This window comes from Aotus nancymaae, unplaced genomic scaffold (genome assembly GCF_030222135.1).
Source record: "Aotus nancymaae isolate 86718 unplaced genomic scaffold, 86718_ANA_hifiasm-v0.15.2.pri h1tg000131l, whole genome shotgun sequence".
Classification (NCBI taxonomy): Eukaryota; Metazoa; Chordata; class Mammalia; order Primates; family Aotidae; genus Aotus; species Aotus nancymaae.
This window is the reverse complement of record NW_026988546.1, coordinates 1458372-1474697: the sequence shown is the minus strand read 5'-3', so window position 1 is coordinate 1474697 and position 16326 is coordinate 1458372. Positions and strand designations below refer to the sequence as shown.

Genomic DNA, 16326 nt, shown 5'->3' with positions numbered 1-16326 from the left:
TAAGGCCTATGTTTCCATAGCTCTGGTTTCCTTGGGCCTCAGTCCTCGCCACCCTCCTTCCTCTCTCTCCCTGTCACTAATGTGAGGTTTCTTTGTGCACATTAAAGTCTTCTTTCAGCATCAGTGGTTTAGAAGACTTCTTTCAGTCCCTGTCCCGAGGGCTTGTGCCAGTGTCCAGTCTCCTGATGCCTCTGCCTGTGTTCTGCTGGGTTCTCAGCTAGACAGTTACAGCACTGGGGCCCAGGCCCTGTGTGCAGCAGAGGGCTATCTGCAAGTCCCCAGGGAGGGGCATTGCTCCCCGCAGCCCACTGTGGCCCAAGAGCTGTCAGAAACCCAGGAACTGGACGTTTGTTTGGACCCAGTCTGGGACCGCTCCCCATTCCCCGCCCCTGCTGAGGAGGACGCAGAGTGAGATGTGGATCAGGGCTGTAATTACACTTAATTCCATTTAGTGCTGAGCTCTGAAATCAACTCCCCAGCCTCAGGAGTGGGGGCGGTTCAGAAGACACTTCGAGATGCTGTTTTTGCTTTTCCTCTGGCTCGCCCCAGATGAGTTCATGGGACCTGATCCCTAATGGGGTGCTGGGTATCTTTGACCTGAACCCCTTGAGAAGCGAGTGATCTCTTTGGACTCCAGGATACCACTGGGTATCTACTTTGCCCACTCCTCCAACCCTGAGAATCCACGGTTAGTCCCTGGCCCCTCCTGACTCTTCCTGGGTGGGGATGGGGTTTTGCAGGGTACACAAGAGGTAGGTAGGCAGTGGCAGAGGATTGCCCTTGCCACTGGACTGTGCCCACTCCTCACCTCAACCCTGGCTGTCTGCCAAAGTGACTTCCCCATGGCGGCTGTGTACAACTCTGCTTTCATACATCCCCCTCTTTGGCTTTCATGTATGTGGATGGGGTGGCCAGGCTAACTAGGAGAGAGACTCCCCTAAAATAAAGGACTTTCAGGCCAAGTAGCTCAATGTGCAGAGCCAGAGTGGAGCTCATCACTTCCTGGGCCTGTTTCAGACACAGCTGCGCCCCTCACCGCATCCCCAGAATGCTAGGAGCTGGGGGCATCTATTATTCAGGGGCACGGGCACACGCAGGGCACAGTGCTGGATACCACACAGGACGCCTTTCTGCCTAGCAGCCTTTGCCAAATGTGAGATGGAAGAAACCCTCGGCCGGGGTGCCTTCGATGCCAGGCGACCTGCATGAGAGTTCTGGTTTCTGGTCCTGGCTGTGTCACGTGCCCCCTTGGCCCGGGGAACCACCAAAGCCCCAGCAGCATCGTCAGCCTCAGATCCTCCAGTGAACAAGTGGAGACTCTGGTGAGCCAGCCTTCTTTACCTGCCCTCGGGGCTGCCTTGCGACCACACCAACACTGACAGTTCATCTGTAGCTATTCACTTTTCTCTGGAAACCTGGAAATCACCTTTGAAATTTCCCTTCTTTGTTCTTACTGCCAAGGGCAAAGAGGAAGTAGGGAGGCCAGAGAAGCTAAACTCCGGAGTTTCCAGTTTTCGAAGGTAGCCCTACCTGGCTCTGAAAAGGAGCTGAGCTGTCCATCAGCGTCGACAACTGGAGCCTTCCTCCCCAGTCCTGGCTGTTGTCCACTGACCCTCCTCTCCTGCTCCCCAAACATACCCATCCCCAAGAGAGAAATAGATACCCAGGGGAGAGGAGGTGTCGGTGACGACTCAGTTCCTCCAGAGACCTGGCTGTAACCTGAGCAGAGGTGTGCACTGCAAGGTCGCCCAAGGGCGCATGCTGTCCTCTGGGGTGTGTGATGGGCCTTCTCTGGGACTGGCTGGGAGCTGACCAGATCTTCTAAAACTAGTCTGGGATCAGTTAGAGAGATTCAGCCTCCCCAAGGCCAGATTTCCACAGTGGTGCTGGCAATGTGACCACTTGCTCTCCAGATCTTTGACTTTTCCAAATCCCTAAGCCCTTGGGAAAAGGCTGGGGGATATCCTGATAGGAGCCACTGGAAAATTCGCATCCGGGGCTGTGATGACGGATGTTTTCCTGCTTCCTTTTGGTACTGGTGACAGGGAGGGGCTGGGAAGGGAAAGGAGTCCCAGGTGGGCGGCTTTGATAACTCTCCTTTGGAGGAAGTAGGGAGGGAGAGTCCTTTTCCTATGTCCCCAGTAACCTCAGTCCCCAGGAGCTCAGGAAGACCCTCGAGGGGTAGCTGACCCAAGCTTTTTCACTTCCTCATCTATGAGTTGACAGCAGTCCTGGCTGCCTTGGAAACCCACCAGGCAGTGTTCACCAGAGAACCCAGTGTGCACCCCGGGCCTCCCTCCTGCTGCCTAAGGAGAGCTGGCAGGTGAGTAGCTCAAATGAAGGGCACTGTGACCCACAACCAACATCAAGAGATGGGGAGGGGGACTGGCTCTTCAGGAAAGACTCCTAGGTCATCTCTAGGGGCTGGCCTGAGCTGCTGGGGGATCCTTGGAGACTTGAGAAGCAGTTAGCACAATTTCTGTGTCTTTCCTTGATTTGACCACAAGCAGTTGTCAAGACCTGAGTCCTAAAGGGTGGATACCTTCCATAGAATATACCAGGCCCTAGGGAGACTAGCAAGGTACATGCACTTCCCACCACCCCACCCCACCCCCATACCTGTATTAGTAATTTTTTTCTTAATTGAAGACCCAGAAATCCTTTTTTTCTACCAGTTGTACTTTCATTTAGAAGTATGAATCATGAACAAACAGTCATGCAGGAAACTGTATCCTCTGCCCGCCCACCCACAGAAAGGGCCAGTGCTGGAATGGACAGAATACAGCAGAAGGTACATGAAGGTGGAAAAGGGGAGGTAGCTGGGAGCTTATCTCCAAGAGCATTTGGGAGGAAAGGCTCATGGACTCTGTTAGCTGGAGGCTTCTACATCCCTGGGCCTCCAGAACCCAAATGCCTGCCGCTGCCCTGCCAGTGAAACCAAACCGGTTGTCTTTTCAAACTTTCCACCTTGGAGTCAGAGCCAGGGAGCACAGGTCTCTGAGGTCTCCTTGCTTCACACGTAGAAGCGAGGGGATGGGGGAGGAGTATTGAAGGGGAGGAGAAACAGCAGGAAGTGGACCACTGTCAGGATAGATGGTGACTTTGTGGAAAGACAAAATTGGCAGTCCCAAGACCTGATTTAAAAATCTGACCTTTCCCGTCTGGGCAACATAGCGAGACCCTGTCCCATGTGTGATGGCATGCACCTGTAGTCTTGGGAGGCTGAGGTGGGAGAACCACTTGAGCCCAGAAGTTCCAGGTAACATTGTTTCTGTCTCTTTTGAGACTAAGTCTAACTCTGTCACCCAGGCCAGAGTGTAGTGGTGCAATCTCGGCTTACTGCAACCTCCACCTCCTGGGTTCAAGCGATTCTTTTGCCTCAGCCTCTTGAGTAGCTGGGATTACAGGCGTGCATCACCACACTCGGCTAATTTTTGTATTTTTAGTAAAGACAGGGTTTTACCACGTTGGCCAGGCTGGTCTCAAACTCCAGACCTCAGGTGATCCGCCCACCTTGGCCTCTCAAAGTGCTGGGATTACAGAAGGGAGCCACTGCACCCAGCCAAGACCCTGTTTCTTCTTTATTTTTTAATTTTTTAAATTATTTTATTTATTTATTTTTTTTGAAATGGACTTTCGCTCGTTACCCAGGCTGGAGTGCAATGGCGTGATCTCAGCTCACCGCAACCTCTGCCTCCTGGGTTCAGGCAATTCTCCTGCCTCAGCCTCCTGAGTAGCTGGGATTACAGGCGCGCGTCACCACGCCCAGCTAATTTTTGTATTTTTAGTAGAGACGGGGTTTCACCTTGTTGACCAGGATGATCTCGATCTCTTGACCTCGTGATCCACCCGCCTCGGCCTCCCAAAGTGCTGGGATTATAGGCGTGAGCCACCGTGCCCGGCCTCTTTTTTATTTTTAAGTCCCTATTTCTAAAAAAAAATTCTGACCTTTCTAATTATCTACATGACTTGGGCCAGTTGTTTAACCTTTCTGACAGATCTCCAAAAGGGGAGCAACAATACTTATTTCCTTATTTTGTGGAGGCAGGGTCTTGCTCTATAGCCTGGAGTGCAATGGCACAATCACTGCTCACTGCAGCCTCAACCTCCTGGGCTCAGGCGACCCTCCCACCTCAGCCTCCTGAGTAGCTGGGAATTACAGGTGCTTGCCACCACGCCCTGCTAGTTTTTTTTAAAAAAAATTTTTGGGCTGGGTGTGATGGCTAACACCTGTAATCCCAACACTTAGGGAGGCTAAGGAGGGCAGATCCCCTGAGGTCAGGAGTTCGAGACCTGCCTGACCAACACGGGGAAGCCCTATCACTACTAAAAATACAAAAGATAGCTGGGCTACTGGGGAGGCTAAGGCAGGAGAATCGCTTGAACCCAGGAAGCAGAGGTTGCAGTGAGCCGAGATCATGCAACAGATCTGGTGACAGAGTGAGACTCTGTATAAAAATAAAAATAAAAAAAATTTTTTTTGTAGAGACAGGGTCTCAGTATGTTGCCCTGGCTGGTCTTGAACTCCTGGACTCAAGTGATCCTCCCATCTCAGCCTCCCAAAATACTTACTTTTTAAAGGGTGGTCATAGGGTGGAGTTAGAAAATGTATATCAAGGCAAGTTGTGAAAGTCTAAAATATAGAACACAAGTGAGGGCACTCAGTTTAACCGCCCCCCTCATCCCGCATGAATAGATAAGGGGTCTCTAATCAACACGAGGGGTGGCACATCTTCTCCCTCCTTGTCAGCTGAAGCAGGAGGCCTTCCCTGCCCCGCCCATGGTCATCATCTCCAGCATCTCCAAGGCCACAGCTTTTTTTCTTTTTCCTAGTGGAAAAGAGCTGGGAATTGTGGCTTCGGCCAGCAAGGGAGAAGGGGCCTTTATGTGTACCAGCAAAGATCCAATTGTTACTGAAACCAAACTGGGCTGCTTTTCTCAATTATCTCCACTACTCTTCTGGTACCTGCTTTTCAGATGCCAACCCAGAATAAAAGCTGCTGTCGGACTGATTTATGATCCAGATCTGCTGACGCGGCCTGAAGTGTTCCTCCCCTCCAGGACTGCACTCTGGCTTAAAGTTACCTCCAAGCCTCAGGGCCTCAAGTCCCTTTACCTCTGTCTTTTGCCCTAGCCAGGAGGTAGCACCTGTCTCCAGATGCCCGTGGAGTGTCCTCCATGAGGACCACCTCTTCTGACCACCTGTCCAGCTCAGAGGACCAGCTGGCAGAGAGGACGCTGCACTGTCCATGAGGCCAGAGCTACAAGTTGCTTATAGGAGTGGCTGTGGGCGGAGGCTGGCGGTTCTGAAGGTGGCTGGCGGTGGTTCTGAAGCGTGGCTACCCCCTGCCCCTTTCATCTGAACAGTCAGTTCATGCTACTTGTTAATCAGCTTTCCGGTGGCACCAGGAGTCATTTTCTGGGGATAGGCGCTTTGCCCGAAGTGTGAGAAGCAGGGGGAGACCCTCTCTGTTGATTTAAGGGTCTTCCTGGCTGGTGAAGCCCCTTCCAGACTTGAGGGCAGGGACCAGCGGTCCTCCGGGCCTAGAAGAGGGGAGAATTGGGAGCTAAAAGGCAGACCCCTCTGGTCAGCTCCAAGAGAAGCCTCGGTTTCCCCAGTGCGCCTCCCCCGGCACTCGCCCCGAGGTGGCTCGCCCGCGTTCGTTCCTGCAACTGGAGGGTCGGGAGCCCCTCTCCCGAGCCCAGCCCGCCGGGGGTCTTCGGGGGACACTTCAGAAAGACCTGGTGAGTGTAATTACCCCGCGGCCATACCCAGAGTCCCTCCTCCGCCCCATCTCCCTCCGGGCGCTGTGGCGCAGCCCGCGACTCCGAGCACTGGGGCGGCTGGGCACCCGGAGGGGCGGAGGTCCGAGCCCCGGGGCGGAGAACGGGCGGGTCCAAGGGTCCCAGCGGGTCGCAGCCCCCTCCTGAGCTAGCCTTCGCGTCCCGCCCCCGGCCTCCGCTCGACCCCCCCACCAGCCTGACGTCAAGGGGAAGGGGGCGGAGAACCGTGGTCGCGCTGGAGAAAGAGCAGGCGCCCGCCGAGGTGGCGCGGGGAGCCCGAGCCCAGGGGCGCGGAGCCGGGCGGGGACCGTGGGGCGGTGGCAGAGGGGCCGCGGAGGTCTGGTGGGCGCGCGCGCAGGCAGGGGCGGACCGCGGTCGGAGCCGAACGCGAGGGCGGCGCCCGGGGACTGGAGCTGCGCGCAAGAGGTGAGCGAGGCCGGGCTTGCGTGGGGCGGGAGACGCGGAGCCCCGGAGCCGCTGCTTTGTCCGCTTGCTCAGGCAGGGGCTGCGGGACGCGGGAGGGACAGGGGCTGGGGCGCAGGGAGCCGCGGCGGCGGAGACGGCTGTCCGCGAGGATCCTTCTTGCGCCCCCCGTGGCAACCTCGCGGGGTCTCGGGAGCGGGACGCACAGCGCCTGCAGCCTCACAAGGGGCGCGCCAGCGAGGGGCCACGGGCAGTGAGGGTTCCTCGCGCGGTCCGGTCCGCGGCCGGGATCCTCGCCAGGCTTCTGGACTGCCCTCGGCACTCCCACCCCGATGGAAAGTTTGGGGCGGGCTTGGAGCAAGGCCGATGTTGTGGGATCGGATTTCCCTGCCGCGGCCCCCCGCCCGCCCGCCCGTTCCGCTGGGGAGGCGGGTTGTCCCGGAAAGCCAGGCCCCCGGGCCGAATCGTCCCCGGCTGGAGCGCTCTCCCTGCAGGGAGCGCCGCGGTCCACGGCTGGCCTCTCGGGGTGGGCAAGGGTGCGGGGCGCCCCGCCTGGAGTCCGCACCCCTCCCCCAAGTCCCCCGGCAGCCCGTTTCCTCACCCTGGGGGGGGAGTTTAGTGTGCGGGCACCGCTGCCGGGCGGATCCTCGGAGCACGCCACGGGGTGCAGCCCGAGTCTCCGGAAAGGAGCCGAGATGGGGCCGGGGGCGTTTTGCTGGGCTGGTTGGGGGCGCAGCCCCCACCACCCGCCCTCCCGCGCCCGGGCTCTGGGCCGACAGGGGGCGTCTGCAGGCTGGGCTTGCCACGCTCCCCGCGCCGACGCTTTGTTTGCGTTCAAATCCCTGGAGCTGGGGGAGGGGAGAACCTGGGGGGACCTGAGACGGGGTCTTGGCGGGGACCCTTTGTTTGGGGGTGACGAGGTCCCTAGTTTCTGCGTCTCCGCCCCAGGCAAGGGAAGGCTGGAACGGGGGAAGCCAATCCCGCTGACTCGCCCAGGCCAGGGTCCCTGGGGCGCAGTCCCCGAGTTGGGAAGGTTCGTCAGATCCGCGGGAGCGCAGCAGGCGCCGGCCTTGCGCGTCGCGTCGCCCGCGGCCTGGGAGGAACCCCCTCGGTCCCCGCCCCTACCTCCCCCCGCCACCTTCCCGCGCCGCCGGAGTCCCCGATTCGACCCGAGCTCGGTCCCCCTGCCGCCCCTCCGCCAAAGGGCTGGTGTCTCGGAGGAGGCAGTGCGAGGAACAGGATGAGGCCCTGGTCATTTCCACGCCCATCCCACCCACTTCCTGCCTCCCTCTTGGGCAACAAAGGGGCCTCGGGAAGCTGGGCCCCTTCGCTCCCGGCCTTGCTCCCACTCCTGCCCTACTGAGGTGGAACCGGGTTTGGGGTTCTGCCGGGCTATTGTCTGCGCTGGGGGAGGGGACAGACCGGGACCGGGACCTTCGCTCGCTACCGTCCCTACCAGGACCCTCTGTGGGGCTTTCCCGACAGCCTACCCCACCGCATGCCCCTCGCCACCCTAAGGAGTTTTCCTCCCAGAATTAGGTGTTGGGGGGGCCGGAGCCCCAGTGGCTGCAAGGCCTGCTGCTTGAGGTTCTTTTAAGAAACTCAAACTCTTAGTCCTGAGGGTGTGTGTTGCGGGGTGGGGGGGGTGTCACATTATTTATCAAATTACTTCCTGTTGCAAAGAGGGAGTGGGGGCTCTGGAGGCCAGGAAGGGCTTCCCAGAGCCTGCTTAGCCTTCAGCTGACTCAGCTCCTCCCTACTTCCCAGGGAGACTGTGGTCTTTTAGGGGATGAGAGGGCAGGGGCCAAGTGTGGGGACTTAGGTCCACCTCTGAAGAGAATAGGAAGAAGGGCACCCAGCGCTCCTTGGAGAGGCCTGATGAGGAGTCCCGTGGCCTCTCCTGCTGCGGGCCCCTCTGGTTTGCTTTCTCTGGCCCGAATTCTGACCATTTCTTTTCCCTCAGCAGGGCGGCTGGCCTGGAACTCAGAGCCGGGGTGTGCGCCATGGCCCCACATTGGGCTGTCTGGCTGCTGGCAGCAGGGCTGTGGGGCCTGAGCATTGGGGCTGAGGTGTGGTGGAACCTTGTGCCGCGGAAGACAGTGTTTTCTGGGGGTGAGTGCCTGGAGGGGTGTGGAGGAAGGTGGGGACAGGCTGCTGAGAAGTTGCCCCCATAGTGTACTGGCTTTATTCTGATGTGTGTGGCACAGCTTTCTAAGAAACTCGAGTGACCCCAGGGGCCCCAGAACGGGCAATGCAGGTTGGGACCTGGGATTAGCCTCCTCTGGAGGAGCTCTGTCCAATTCCCCACCCCAGACTGCCGGCCCAAGTGTGCGAGGGAGAGCCCTGTGCCTCACCTTCCCCTGCCTCGCTTCTTGAATTGTCACTAGCGCTGGGAGCCTAAAGAGAAACCATAACCAGGTTAGATATAAACTGGAGGCTTGCTCCTCAGGACCCCCTAAGACCTCCTCTTGCCCAGTACTCATCATGCCCTCTGGTGGCCCCGGAAGGATGTGTGTATATGCAGGAGCTCACATGGTTGCCAGGGCACAGCAAGGACCTGTTAGTGCCCCATGTGCACACACCCGTGTGAAAGGTGATGTCAGGTGTTTGTATCAGCTGTGCGCTCTGGGGACCTGGGATGAGCTCACCTCCCACAGGCTCCACTCAGGTGCCTATGAAGCCTTGCCATGCCGGCCTGTGTCTGGATCCATCGTTGCCTCCAAAGACTAAGGCTGGTTTGGGGGGGACCCTGAAGACAGGTCAGCAGCTATATTTGGCAGCTGATGTAGGAATCACGTGTCTGTGTAAATGTCATGGTGCCCTGGATGCCGGGTGGCAGCAAGATTTCCCAGGCCCCAGCCCCATCTCCAGTCCCTGATCCTCTGGTTTCTCTGGACCTCCCTGGCCTGGATCACAGCCAGGCTCCCCTCCTTCCATCCCTGCCTGTCCTAGTGGCCTGCTGTGCTCATATCTCTGGCAGCCTGGATTGGGGTTCTGCTGGAGTGAAGGGTTTCCTGAGGTAGGGAGTACTTGTAGCCATCTGTGGCTCCTGCCCTGCTGGACTCTGATAGAGGCAGTGGGCAGCAGGGCAAAGAAGGAAGCAGCGGGCAAGGAAGCGAGGGTGGGGTGGGGGTGCCCAGCCCTGCGGCTGGAGGTGCCATTGACCCTCAGAGCAAGAGCTCTGGCCGGAAGCTATGGCTGAGATATCCTTCCTTCCTCCCAGCAGCCTGGATTTGCCTCCTCCCAGGCTGGGAAAGGCCAGGGAGGCCTGGGTGGAGCTGTCAGGGCCAAAGGCTATTTCAAAAGTGTCCTTTATCAGGGGGTTTGGCTGGCATCTGCTTATGGCATGGTGTGCTGGCTCTAGTGTGGGGAACTGGGGTATGAGGCCCAGGAGACTGTTACATGGAGGAAGACTGAGGGGTGTCTTGAGCCCCAGGGGCCCTGCCCATCAGCAGCCATGCTTACCCTGCAGAACTGGCCACAGTGGTACGGCGGTTCTCCCAGACGGGCATCCAGGACTTCCTGACGCTGACGCTGACGGAGCAGACTGGGCTTCTGTACGTGGGGGCTCGTGAGGCCCTGTTTGCCTTCAGCATGGAGGCCCTGGAGCTGCAAGGAGCGGTGAGAGGTGGGGCAGCGGGAGGCAGTCAGGCCTTAAAGAGGGTAGGACTCAGAGGGCCTGTGCTTGGCCAGGAGGTCCCTCAGCCTGGCTGCCCCCACAAAAGTGCTGCTGGGCATCCGGGGCCTGCCCTCTGGTCAGGGTCAGCATGTGGCCTTCCTCTCCTCTCTGGCACTTACTGGATTCTGTGTAGTGGGGCGGTCGGGGGCTTCTGTTCTGTACTGAAAGAAGCACCCAGAGAATGGGGACCTGCCTCTGCACTGGGAATCCTTGTGTTGCTGCCGCAGGCTGTGCTTGTTATGTGTGCTCAGTCCATACCTGTGATGAGGCTGATGTCCTCTTTCCTGTTCTCAGATCTCCTGGGAGGCCCCCGTGGAGAAAAAGACTGAGTGTATGCAGAAAGGGAAGAACAACCAGGTGGGTGCTTGGATGCGGTTCCTGGTGCTGCCTTCACCCCAGGATGTCTCCTCCCATTCCAGCCTTGGTGCTTTCACTAACCGGACTCCTTTCTGCCCCTAGACTGAGTGCTTCAACTTCATCCGCTTCCTGCAACCCTACAATGCCTCCCACCTGTACGTCTGTGGCACCTACGCCTTCCAGCCCAAGTGTACCTACATCGTGAGTGCTGCCCTCTCCTCTTGGTGTCCCCAGCCCCCCTCCCTCCTCGCCCTTCTTTGGACTATTGGATGTGGCCCAAAGGGCTCTGCTCTTGAGCATCTCCTCATCACCTCTCTCCCGGTTCCTAGGACATGCTCACCTTCACTTTGGAGCGTGGACAGATTGAGGATGGGAGGGGGAAGTGTCCCTATGACCCAGCTAAAGGCCACACTGGCCTCCTTGTGGGTGAGTGGCTGCCCCTCATGCAGGCTGGGCAAGTCCTTGGGGCTTGGTTCCACTTTGGGCTGTGTTGGCCGGATGTGTCCATACCTCATGTGTGGCCTGGCTGACCTCTGTCTCCCATAGATGGTGAGCTGTACTCGGCCACACTCAACAACTTCCTGGGCACGGAGCCCATTATCCTGCGTAACATGGGGCCCCACCACCCCATGAAGACAGAGTACCTGGCCTTTTGGCTCAACGGTGAGCCCCCGGGCACCTGAGGGAGCTGTGGGTGGGAGGCTTCCTGGGGCCCAGCCCCTCCCTGCTGACCTCCTCCCCTTCCCACAGAACCTCACTTTGTAGGCTCTGCCTACATACCTGAGAGTGTGGGCAGCTTCACGGGGGACGACGACAAGGTCTACTTCTTCTTCAGGGAGAGGGCAGTGGAGTATGACTGCTATGCTGAGCAGGTGGTGGCTCGTGTGGCCCGCGTCTGCAAGGTATCGAGTCTCATAGCGGTGGGCCCTGGGAGCCATGCTGGCCTGGCCGGGCTGACTGGCAGTGTCCCCTTGCTGTCTGCCAGGGAGATATGGGGGGCGCGCGGACCCTGCAGAAGAAGTGGACCACGTTCCTGAAGGCACGGCTGGCGTGCTCTGCCCCAGACTGGCAGCTCTACTTCAACCAGCTGCAGGCAATGCACACCCTGCAGGACACCTCTTGGCATAACACCACCTTCTTTGGGGTTTTTAAGGCGCAATGGTGAGTTGGCCAGGCTCCTGCAGAGTGGGGAGGACCTGGGATTCAGGTCAGAGATGGTACATGGGTGAGAGTATGGACCAGGCCTTGGGGGCAGTCCAGGAAGCCAGGTGTCCAGAAGCCAAGGGGAATGCTGGCACCTGCCCTTTTCAGAGCTGCCTGCGAAGGGGCAGATCCCCATGCCAGGTTGCACTTTTGAGCTGCCAGTGCATTCTGGTGCCCATGGCCGGTTTTTGCCAGGCTCTGCCTTCCTGCTGCTTGCCCTGAGCTGGGGTGAGAAGGATAAGGTGGGTACCTGACCCTGGGGCTCCCTCTTGCTGCAACAGGGGTGACATGTACCTGTCGGCCGTCTGTGAGTATCAGTTGGAAGAGATCCAGCGGGTGTTTGAGGGCCCCTACAAGGAGTACCATGAGGAAGCCCAGAAGTGGGACCGCTATACCGACCCTGTGCCCAGCCCTCGGCCTGGCTCAGTGAGTGCCGGGGTAGGGATGCGTCTCCCCACCCAGCTGTGATGCCATCCCTTCCTGCTGATGGCTTGACCCCCACATTCTACCCCCAGTGCATCAATAACTGGCACCGGCACCATGGCTACACTAGCTCCCTGGAGCTGCCTGACAACATCCTCAACTTCGTCAAGAAGCACCCGCTGTTGGAGGAGCAGGTGAGGCCTCGGTGGGGCCGCCCCCTGCTCGTGAAGAAGGGCACCAACTTCACCCATTTGGTGGCTGACCGGGTTACAGGGCTCGATGGAGCTACCTATACAGTGCTGTTCATTGGCACAGGTAGGTGCGTGGGTATGCAGGCATGGCTACTCGAGGCTGGGCGGAAGCCCGTGTGCCCAGGGCAGGGAGATCTGGAGCTGCCCCAGAGCCTTGTGCCCTCTCATTCATACCTTCCCTTCCCCTCTGCACCCCGCAGGAGACGGCTGGCTGCTCAAGGCCGTGAGCCTGGGGCCCTGGGTTCACCTGATTGAGGAGCTGCAGCTGTTTGACCAGGAGCCAATGAGAAGCCTGGTGCTGTCTCAGAGCAAGGTAGTAAGTTGGGCCCCATCTGCCACTGCCTCCAGCACTGTCCCATCTCACTCTCTCTGCCTGCCTCTCCCATTTGGGCCCATGTGCTTGACCAGTGCAGAGGTAGGGACACAGATATGCATGCATGCACACCTTGCCTAACTTGGGGTGGGTTCCTGGAAACGGAACAGAGTCTGCGCTGCACAGGGCCATCGTATATAGCCAGGTCGCGGGGCCAGGGGCCGCACTCCCAGCATCAAGCCTTGGCAACTGTTCCCATGTTTCCTTCAGACCCTCCATCCAAGCTTTGCTGTGGTTCTGGCTCTGGCCTCTTGCCTGGCCATGCCCCTGTGACCAGACCTCCCAGGCTGTGAGATGTTTATGATGCCCTCACCATGGTGGTTTCCTTCCAGTCCCCAGTTGCTCTCTGGTCCCAACCCTCCATTTCTGTGACCATTTCCCTCAAGTGCTTGCATTTAACCTTGTGCAATAAATACTCTTTTTAAAAGTTTTTTTTTTTGAGACAAGAGTCTCACTCTGTCACCCAGGCTGGAGTGCGGTGGTGTAATCTCCGCTCATGCAACCTCCACCTCCCAGGTTGAAGCTATTCTCCGACTTCAGCCTCCCAAGTAACTGGGACTACAGGCATGTGCCACCATACCCAGCCAATTTTTGTATTTTTAGTACAGACAAGGTTTCGCCATGTTGGCCAGGCTGGTCTTGAACTCCTGACCTCAAGTGATCCACCCAGCTCAGCCTCCCAAAGTGCTGGGATTACAGGCACGAGCCGCTGTGCCCCATTGCCTTGTGCAATACTCTTGTTTCATGTTTGCTACACCTCCTGAACTTTGATTTGTTTGCCTTTTACCAACTATTGTGAATCAAAATTGTCCCCCAGAACATGGAATAATGGCAGAAAGAAAGTGTGTGGTTGAATAAACACACAGATCGGCGTCCACCGTTGAAACGGGAGAATGTCTTATGTTACGTTGCTGCTGTTGTGAGGGCTGATGGGCCTTGAGAGAAATGTATTTCCTGCACTAAGTGTGTGTGAGTGAGTGTGATTATACTTTTTGGCCTCGCAGCCCCATCATCCTTTTCTAATCAGGTCACATCTGTAAGGGGCTTAGGATTGCGTCTGGCCTGTGTAAGCCCTCTGAGTTCTGTGGTTCTTAGATTTCCCTCTTCAGCACTATAGCTCTGCCTTGTTCCTCCTTCTGGCACCCCATCCTATGCCCCCTGTAGGAGTCCAAGCTTCCCCCACGCATCTTTCTGGTCCGGCCGCCCCTCCTGCGGTGTGGCCCTGGCTGACCCCACCTCCTGCGCCTCGCTTCTCTTGCAGAAGCTGCTCTTTGCCGGCTCCCGCTCTCAGCTGGTGCAGCTGCCCCTGGCCAACTGCATGAAGTACCGGTCCTGTGCAGACTGTGTCCTCGCCCGAGACCCCTATTGTGCCTGGAGCGTCAACACCAGCCGCTGTGTGGCTGTGGGTGGCCACTCTGGGTGAGTCGGGCTCTGCATAGGGCAGGACCAGGAGGGACTCAGGGTGGTGGGAGCCAGGCTGCTGATGCACCCTACATTCCCTACCAGATCCCTGCTCATCCAGCATGTGATGATCTCGGACACCTCAGGCGTCTGTAACCTCCGTGGCAGTAAGAAAGGTGAGCTTTTGTATTGCTCTTGCATTGGGCTGTGCCCTGGACCAGAGCCAGAGTTTCTGTTCTCCTCTTCCCCAGCCCTGGTTTCCCGCACTAACCCTCACTCTGTTTTCTCTGCCACTACAGTTAGGCCCACTCCCAAAAACATCACAGTGGTGGCGGGCACAGACCTGGTGCTGCCCTGCCACCTCTCTTCCAACTTGGCCCGTGCCCGCTGGACCTTTGGGGGCCGGGACCTGCCTTCGGAACATCCCGGCTCCTTCCTCTACGATGCCCGGCTCCAGGCCCTGGTTGTGATGGCCGCCCAGCCCCGCCATGCTGGGGCCTACTACTGCTTTTCGGAGGAGCAGGGGGAGCGGCTGGCTGCTGAAGGCTACCTTGTGGCTGTTGTGGCAGGTCCATCAGTGACCTTGGAGGCCCGGGCCCCCCTGGAAAATCTGGGGCTGGTGTGGCTCGCGGTGGTGGCCCTGGGAGCCGTGTGCCTGGTGCTGCTGCTGCTGGTGCTGTCACTGCGCCGGCGGCTGCGGGAAGAGCTGGAGAAAGGGGCCAAGGCTGCTGAGAGGACCCTGGTGTACCCCCTGGAGCTGCCCAAGGAGCCCACCAGTCCTCCCTTCCGGCCCTGTCCTGAACCGGATGAGAAACTTTGGGATCCTGTCGGTTACTACTATTCAGATGGCTCCCTTAAGATAGTGCCTGGGCACGCCCGGTGCCAGCCTGGTGGGGGGCCCCCTTCGCCACCTCCAGGCATCCCAGGCCAGCCTCTGCCTTCTCCAACTCGTCTTCACCTGGGGGGTGGGCGGAACTCTAATGCCAATGGTTATGTACGCTTACAACTAGGAGGGGAGGACCGGGGAGGGCTCGGGCACCCCCTGCCTGAGCTTGCGGATGAACTGAGACGCAAACTGCAGCAACGCCAGACACTGCCCGACTCCAACCCCGAGGAGTCATCAGTATGAGGGGAACCCCCACCGCATCAGCGGGAAGCATGGGAGGTACAGCTCCTACTTTTGCACAGTCACCAGCTACCTCAGGGACATGGCACGGGCGCCTGCTCTGTCTGGGACAGACACTGCCCAGCACCCACCCGGCCATGAGGACCTGCTCTGCTCAGCACGGGCACTGCCACTTGGTGTGGCTCACCAGGGCACCAGCCTCGCAGAAGGCATCTTCCTCCTTTCTGTGAATCACGGACACGCGGGACCCCAGCCGCCAAAACTTTTTAAGGCAGAAGTTTCAAGATGTGGGTGTGTTTGTCTGTATTTGCACGTGTGTTTGTATGTGTGTATGTGTGTTTGTGTGCGCGCTGCAGCGTAGCCTTCCTGTTTCTGTCAAGTCTTCCCTTGGCCTGGGTCCTCCTGGTGAGTCATTGGAGCTATGAAGGGGAAGGGGTCGTATCACTTTGCCTCTCCTACCCCCACTGTCCCGAGTGTCGGGCAGCAGTGTACATATGGGGGTGGGGTGGGCAGGGTGCTGTGCCCCTTCACGGGGAGTTCAGGGCTCAGGGTGGGCCTAGTCCTGCTCCTAGGGCTGTGAATGTTTTCAGGGTGGGGGGAGGGGGATGAAGCCTCCTGTGTGTTTGGGGGGAAGGGTGGGTTCAGTGGTATTTTATACTTGCCTTCTTCCTGTACAGGGCTGAGAAAGGCTGTATGAGGGGAGAGAAGGAAGAGAGGGTGGGCCTGCTGTGGACGTTGGCATACCCTCTTCCAGCCCTAGGAGGAGGGCCTCCTAACGGTGTAACTTATTGTGTCCCCGCGTATTTATTTGTTGTAAATATTTGAGTATTTTTATATTGACAAATAAAAATGGAGAAAATGAAACGATTACTGTGATGGGGCTAAGACATTTGGGCTAAAACCTTTCTGGGTGCCAAGAGGGAAGGCTCTTTGGGTAAAGGGAAGCCGAACTGGGCCTCCCCCACAGCCCAGAGCAGCCACCTCTTTGTGGTTCCTGCCTGTCTGTGGGAGGGAACAGCCCAGCTCCAGTGTTTTCCCACAGTGGTGGCTGTGGGGCTGGGAACCAGACATGGCCACAGCCCCTTGGGAGCCAGCCTTGGCTTCTGGCCAAAGGGGGAAGTCAGGGCAGGGGAGAAGTGGAGTGGGAGCGAGGGCGCCTTCCCAGAACTCAGGACAGTTAGTGGGAGTGAGGGGGCCAAAGGAGGGGAAGGTTGTGGAGATGAGAGTTGCTTGTGTGAGGATGCGGTTCTCGACCCACTTAGGAGAGGAGAAATGACGTTCAGCCTTCTACCCACCAGGAATGCTA

At 58.2% G+C, this 16326-nt stretch overlaps 2 protein-coding genes across 3 annotated transcripts in view; both read left to right on the top strand.

Moving 5' to 3' along the window:
• Positions 1 to 5931, top strand: part of FAM178B (family with sequence similarity 178 member B) — a 103194-nt gene extending 97263 nt beyond the window's left edge. The window contains 6 exon segments of the mRNA XM_064371345.1: positions 21 to 81; positions 218 to 408; positions 1271 to 1322; positions 4751 to 4889; positions 5393 to 5445; positions 5620 to 5931. Of these exon segments, the coding sequence (XP_064227415.1) occupies positions 21 to 81; positions 218 to 408; positions 1271 to 1322; positions 4751 to 4889; positions 5393 to 5445; positions 5620 to 5931 (808 nt within the window).
• A 1540-nt stretch (positions 5932 to 7471) lies between these two features.
• Positions 7472 to 15884, top strand: SEMA4C (semaphorin 4C). Of its 2 annotated transcripts, XM_012436811.3 has the most exons (15): positions 7472 to 7571; positions 8174 to 8319; positions 9680 to 9828; positions 10181 to 10243; positions 10346 to 10444; positions 10573 to 10669; positions 10790 to 10906; positions 10994 to 11145; positions 11229 to 11404; positions 11728 to 11872; positions 11962 to 12184; positions 12321 to 12433; positions 13755 to 13912; positions 14000 to 14070; positions 14194 to 15884. In XM_012436811.3, exons 2-15 carry the CDS (start codon positions 8211 to 8213, stop codon positions 15021 to 15023), a joined length of 2502 nt encoding a protein of 833 aa, XP_012292234.1. In that variant the 5' UTR covers positions 7472 to 7571; positions 8174 to 8210; the 3' UTR covers positions 15024 to 15884. The 2 variants fall into 2 exon arrangements, with proteins under 2 accessions (XP_012292234.1, XP_021527453.1); XM_021671778.2 differs by lacking the exon at positions 7472 to 7571 and having other exon boundaries at positions 7855 to 8319.
• Positions 15885 to 16326: the final 442 nt, after the last annotated feature.

Coding starts and splice junctions, on each gene's coding strand:
- SEMA4C (XM_012436811.3), top strand. CDS start 8,211: ATGGCCCCACATTGGGCTGTCTGGCTGCTGGCAGCAGGGCTGTGGGGC. Junction 10,670..10,789: donor CCACACTGGCCTCCTTGTGG/GTGAGTGGCTGC, acceptor TGTCTCCCATAG/ATGGTGAGCTGTACTCGGCC. Junction 14,071..14,193: donor CCTCCGTGGCAGTAAGAAAG/GTGAGCTTTTGT, acceptor CTGCCACTACAG/TTAGGCCCACTCCCAAAAAC.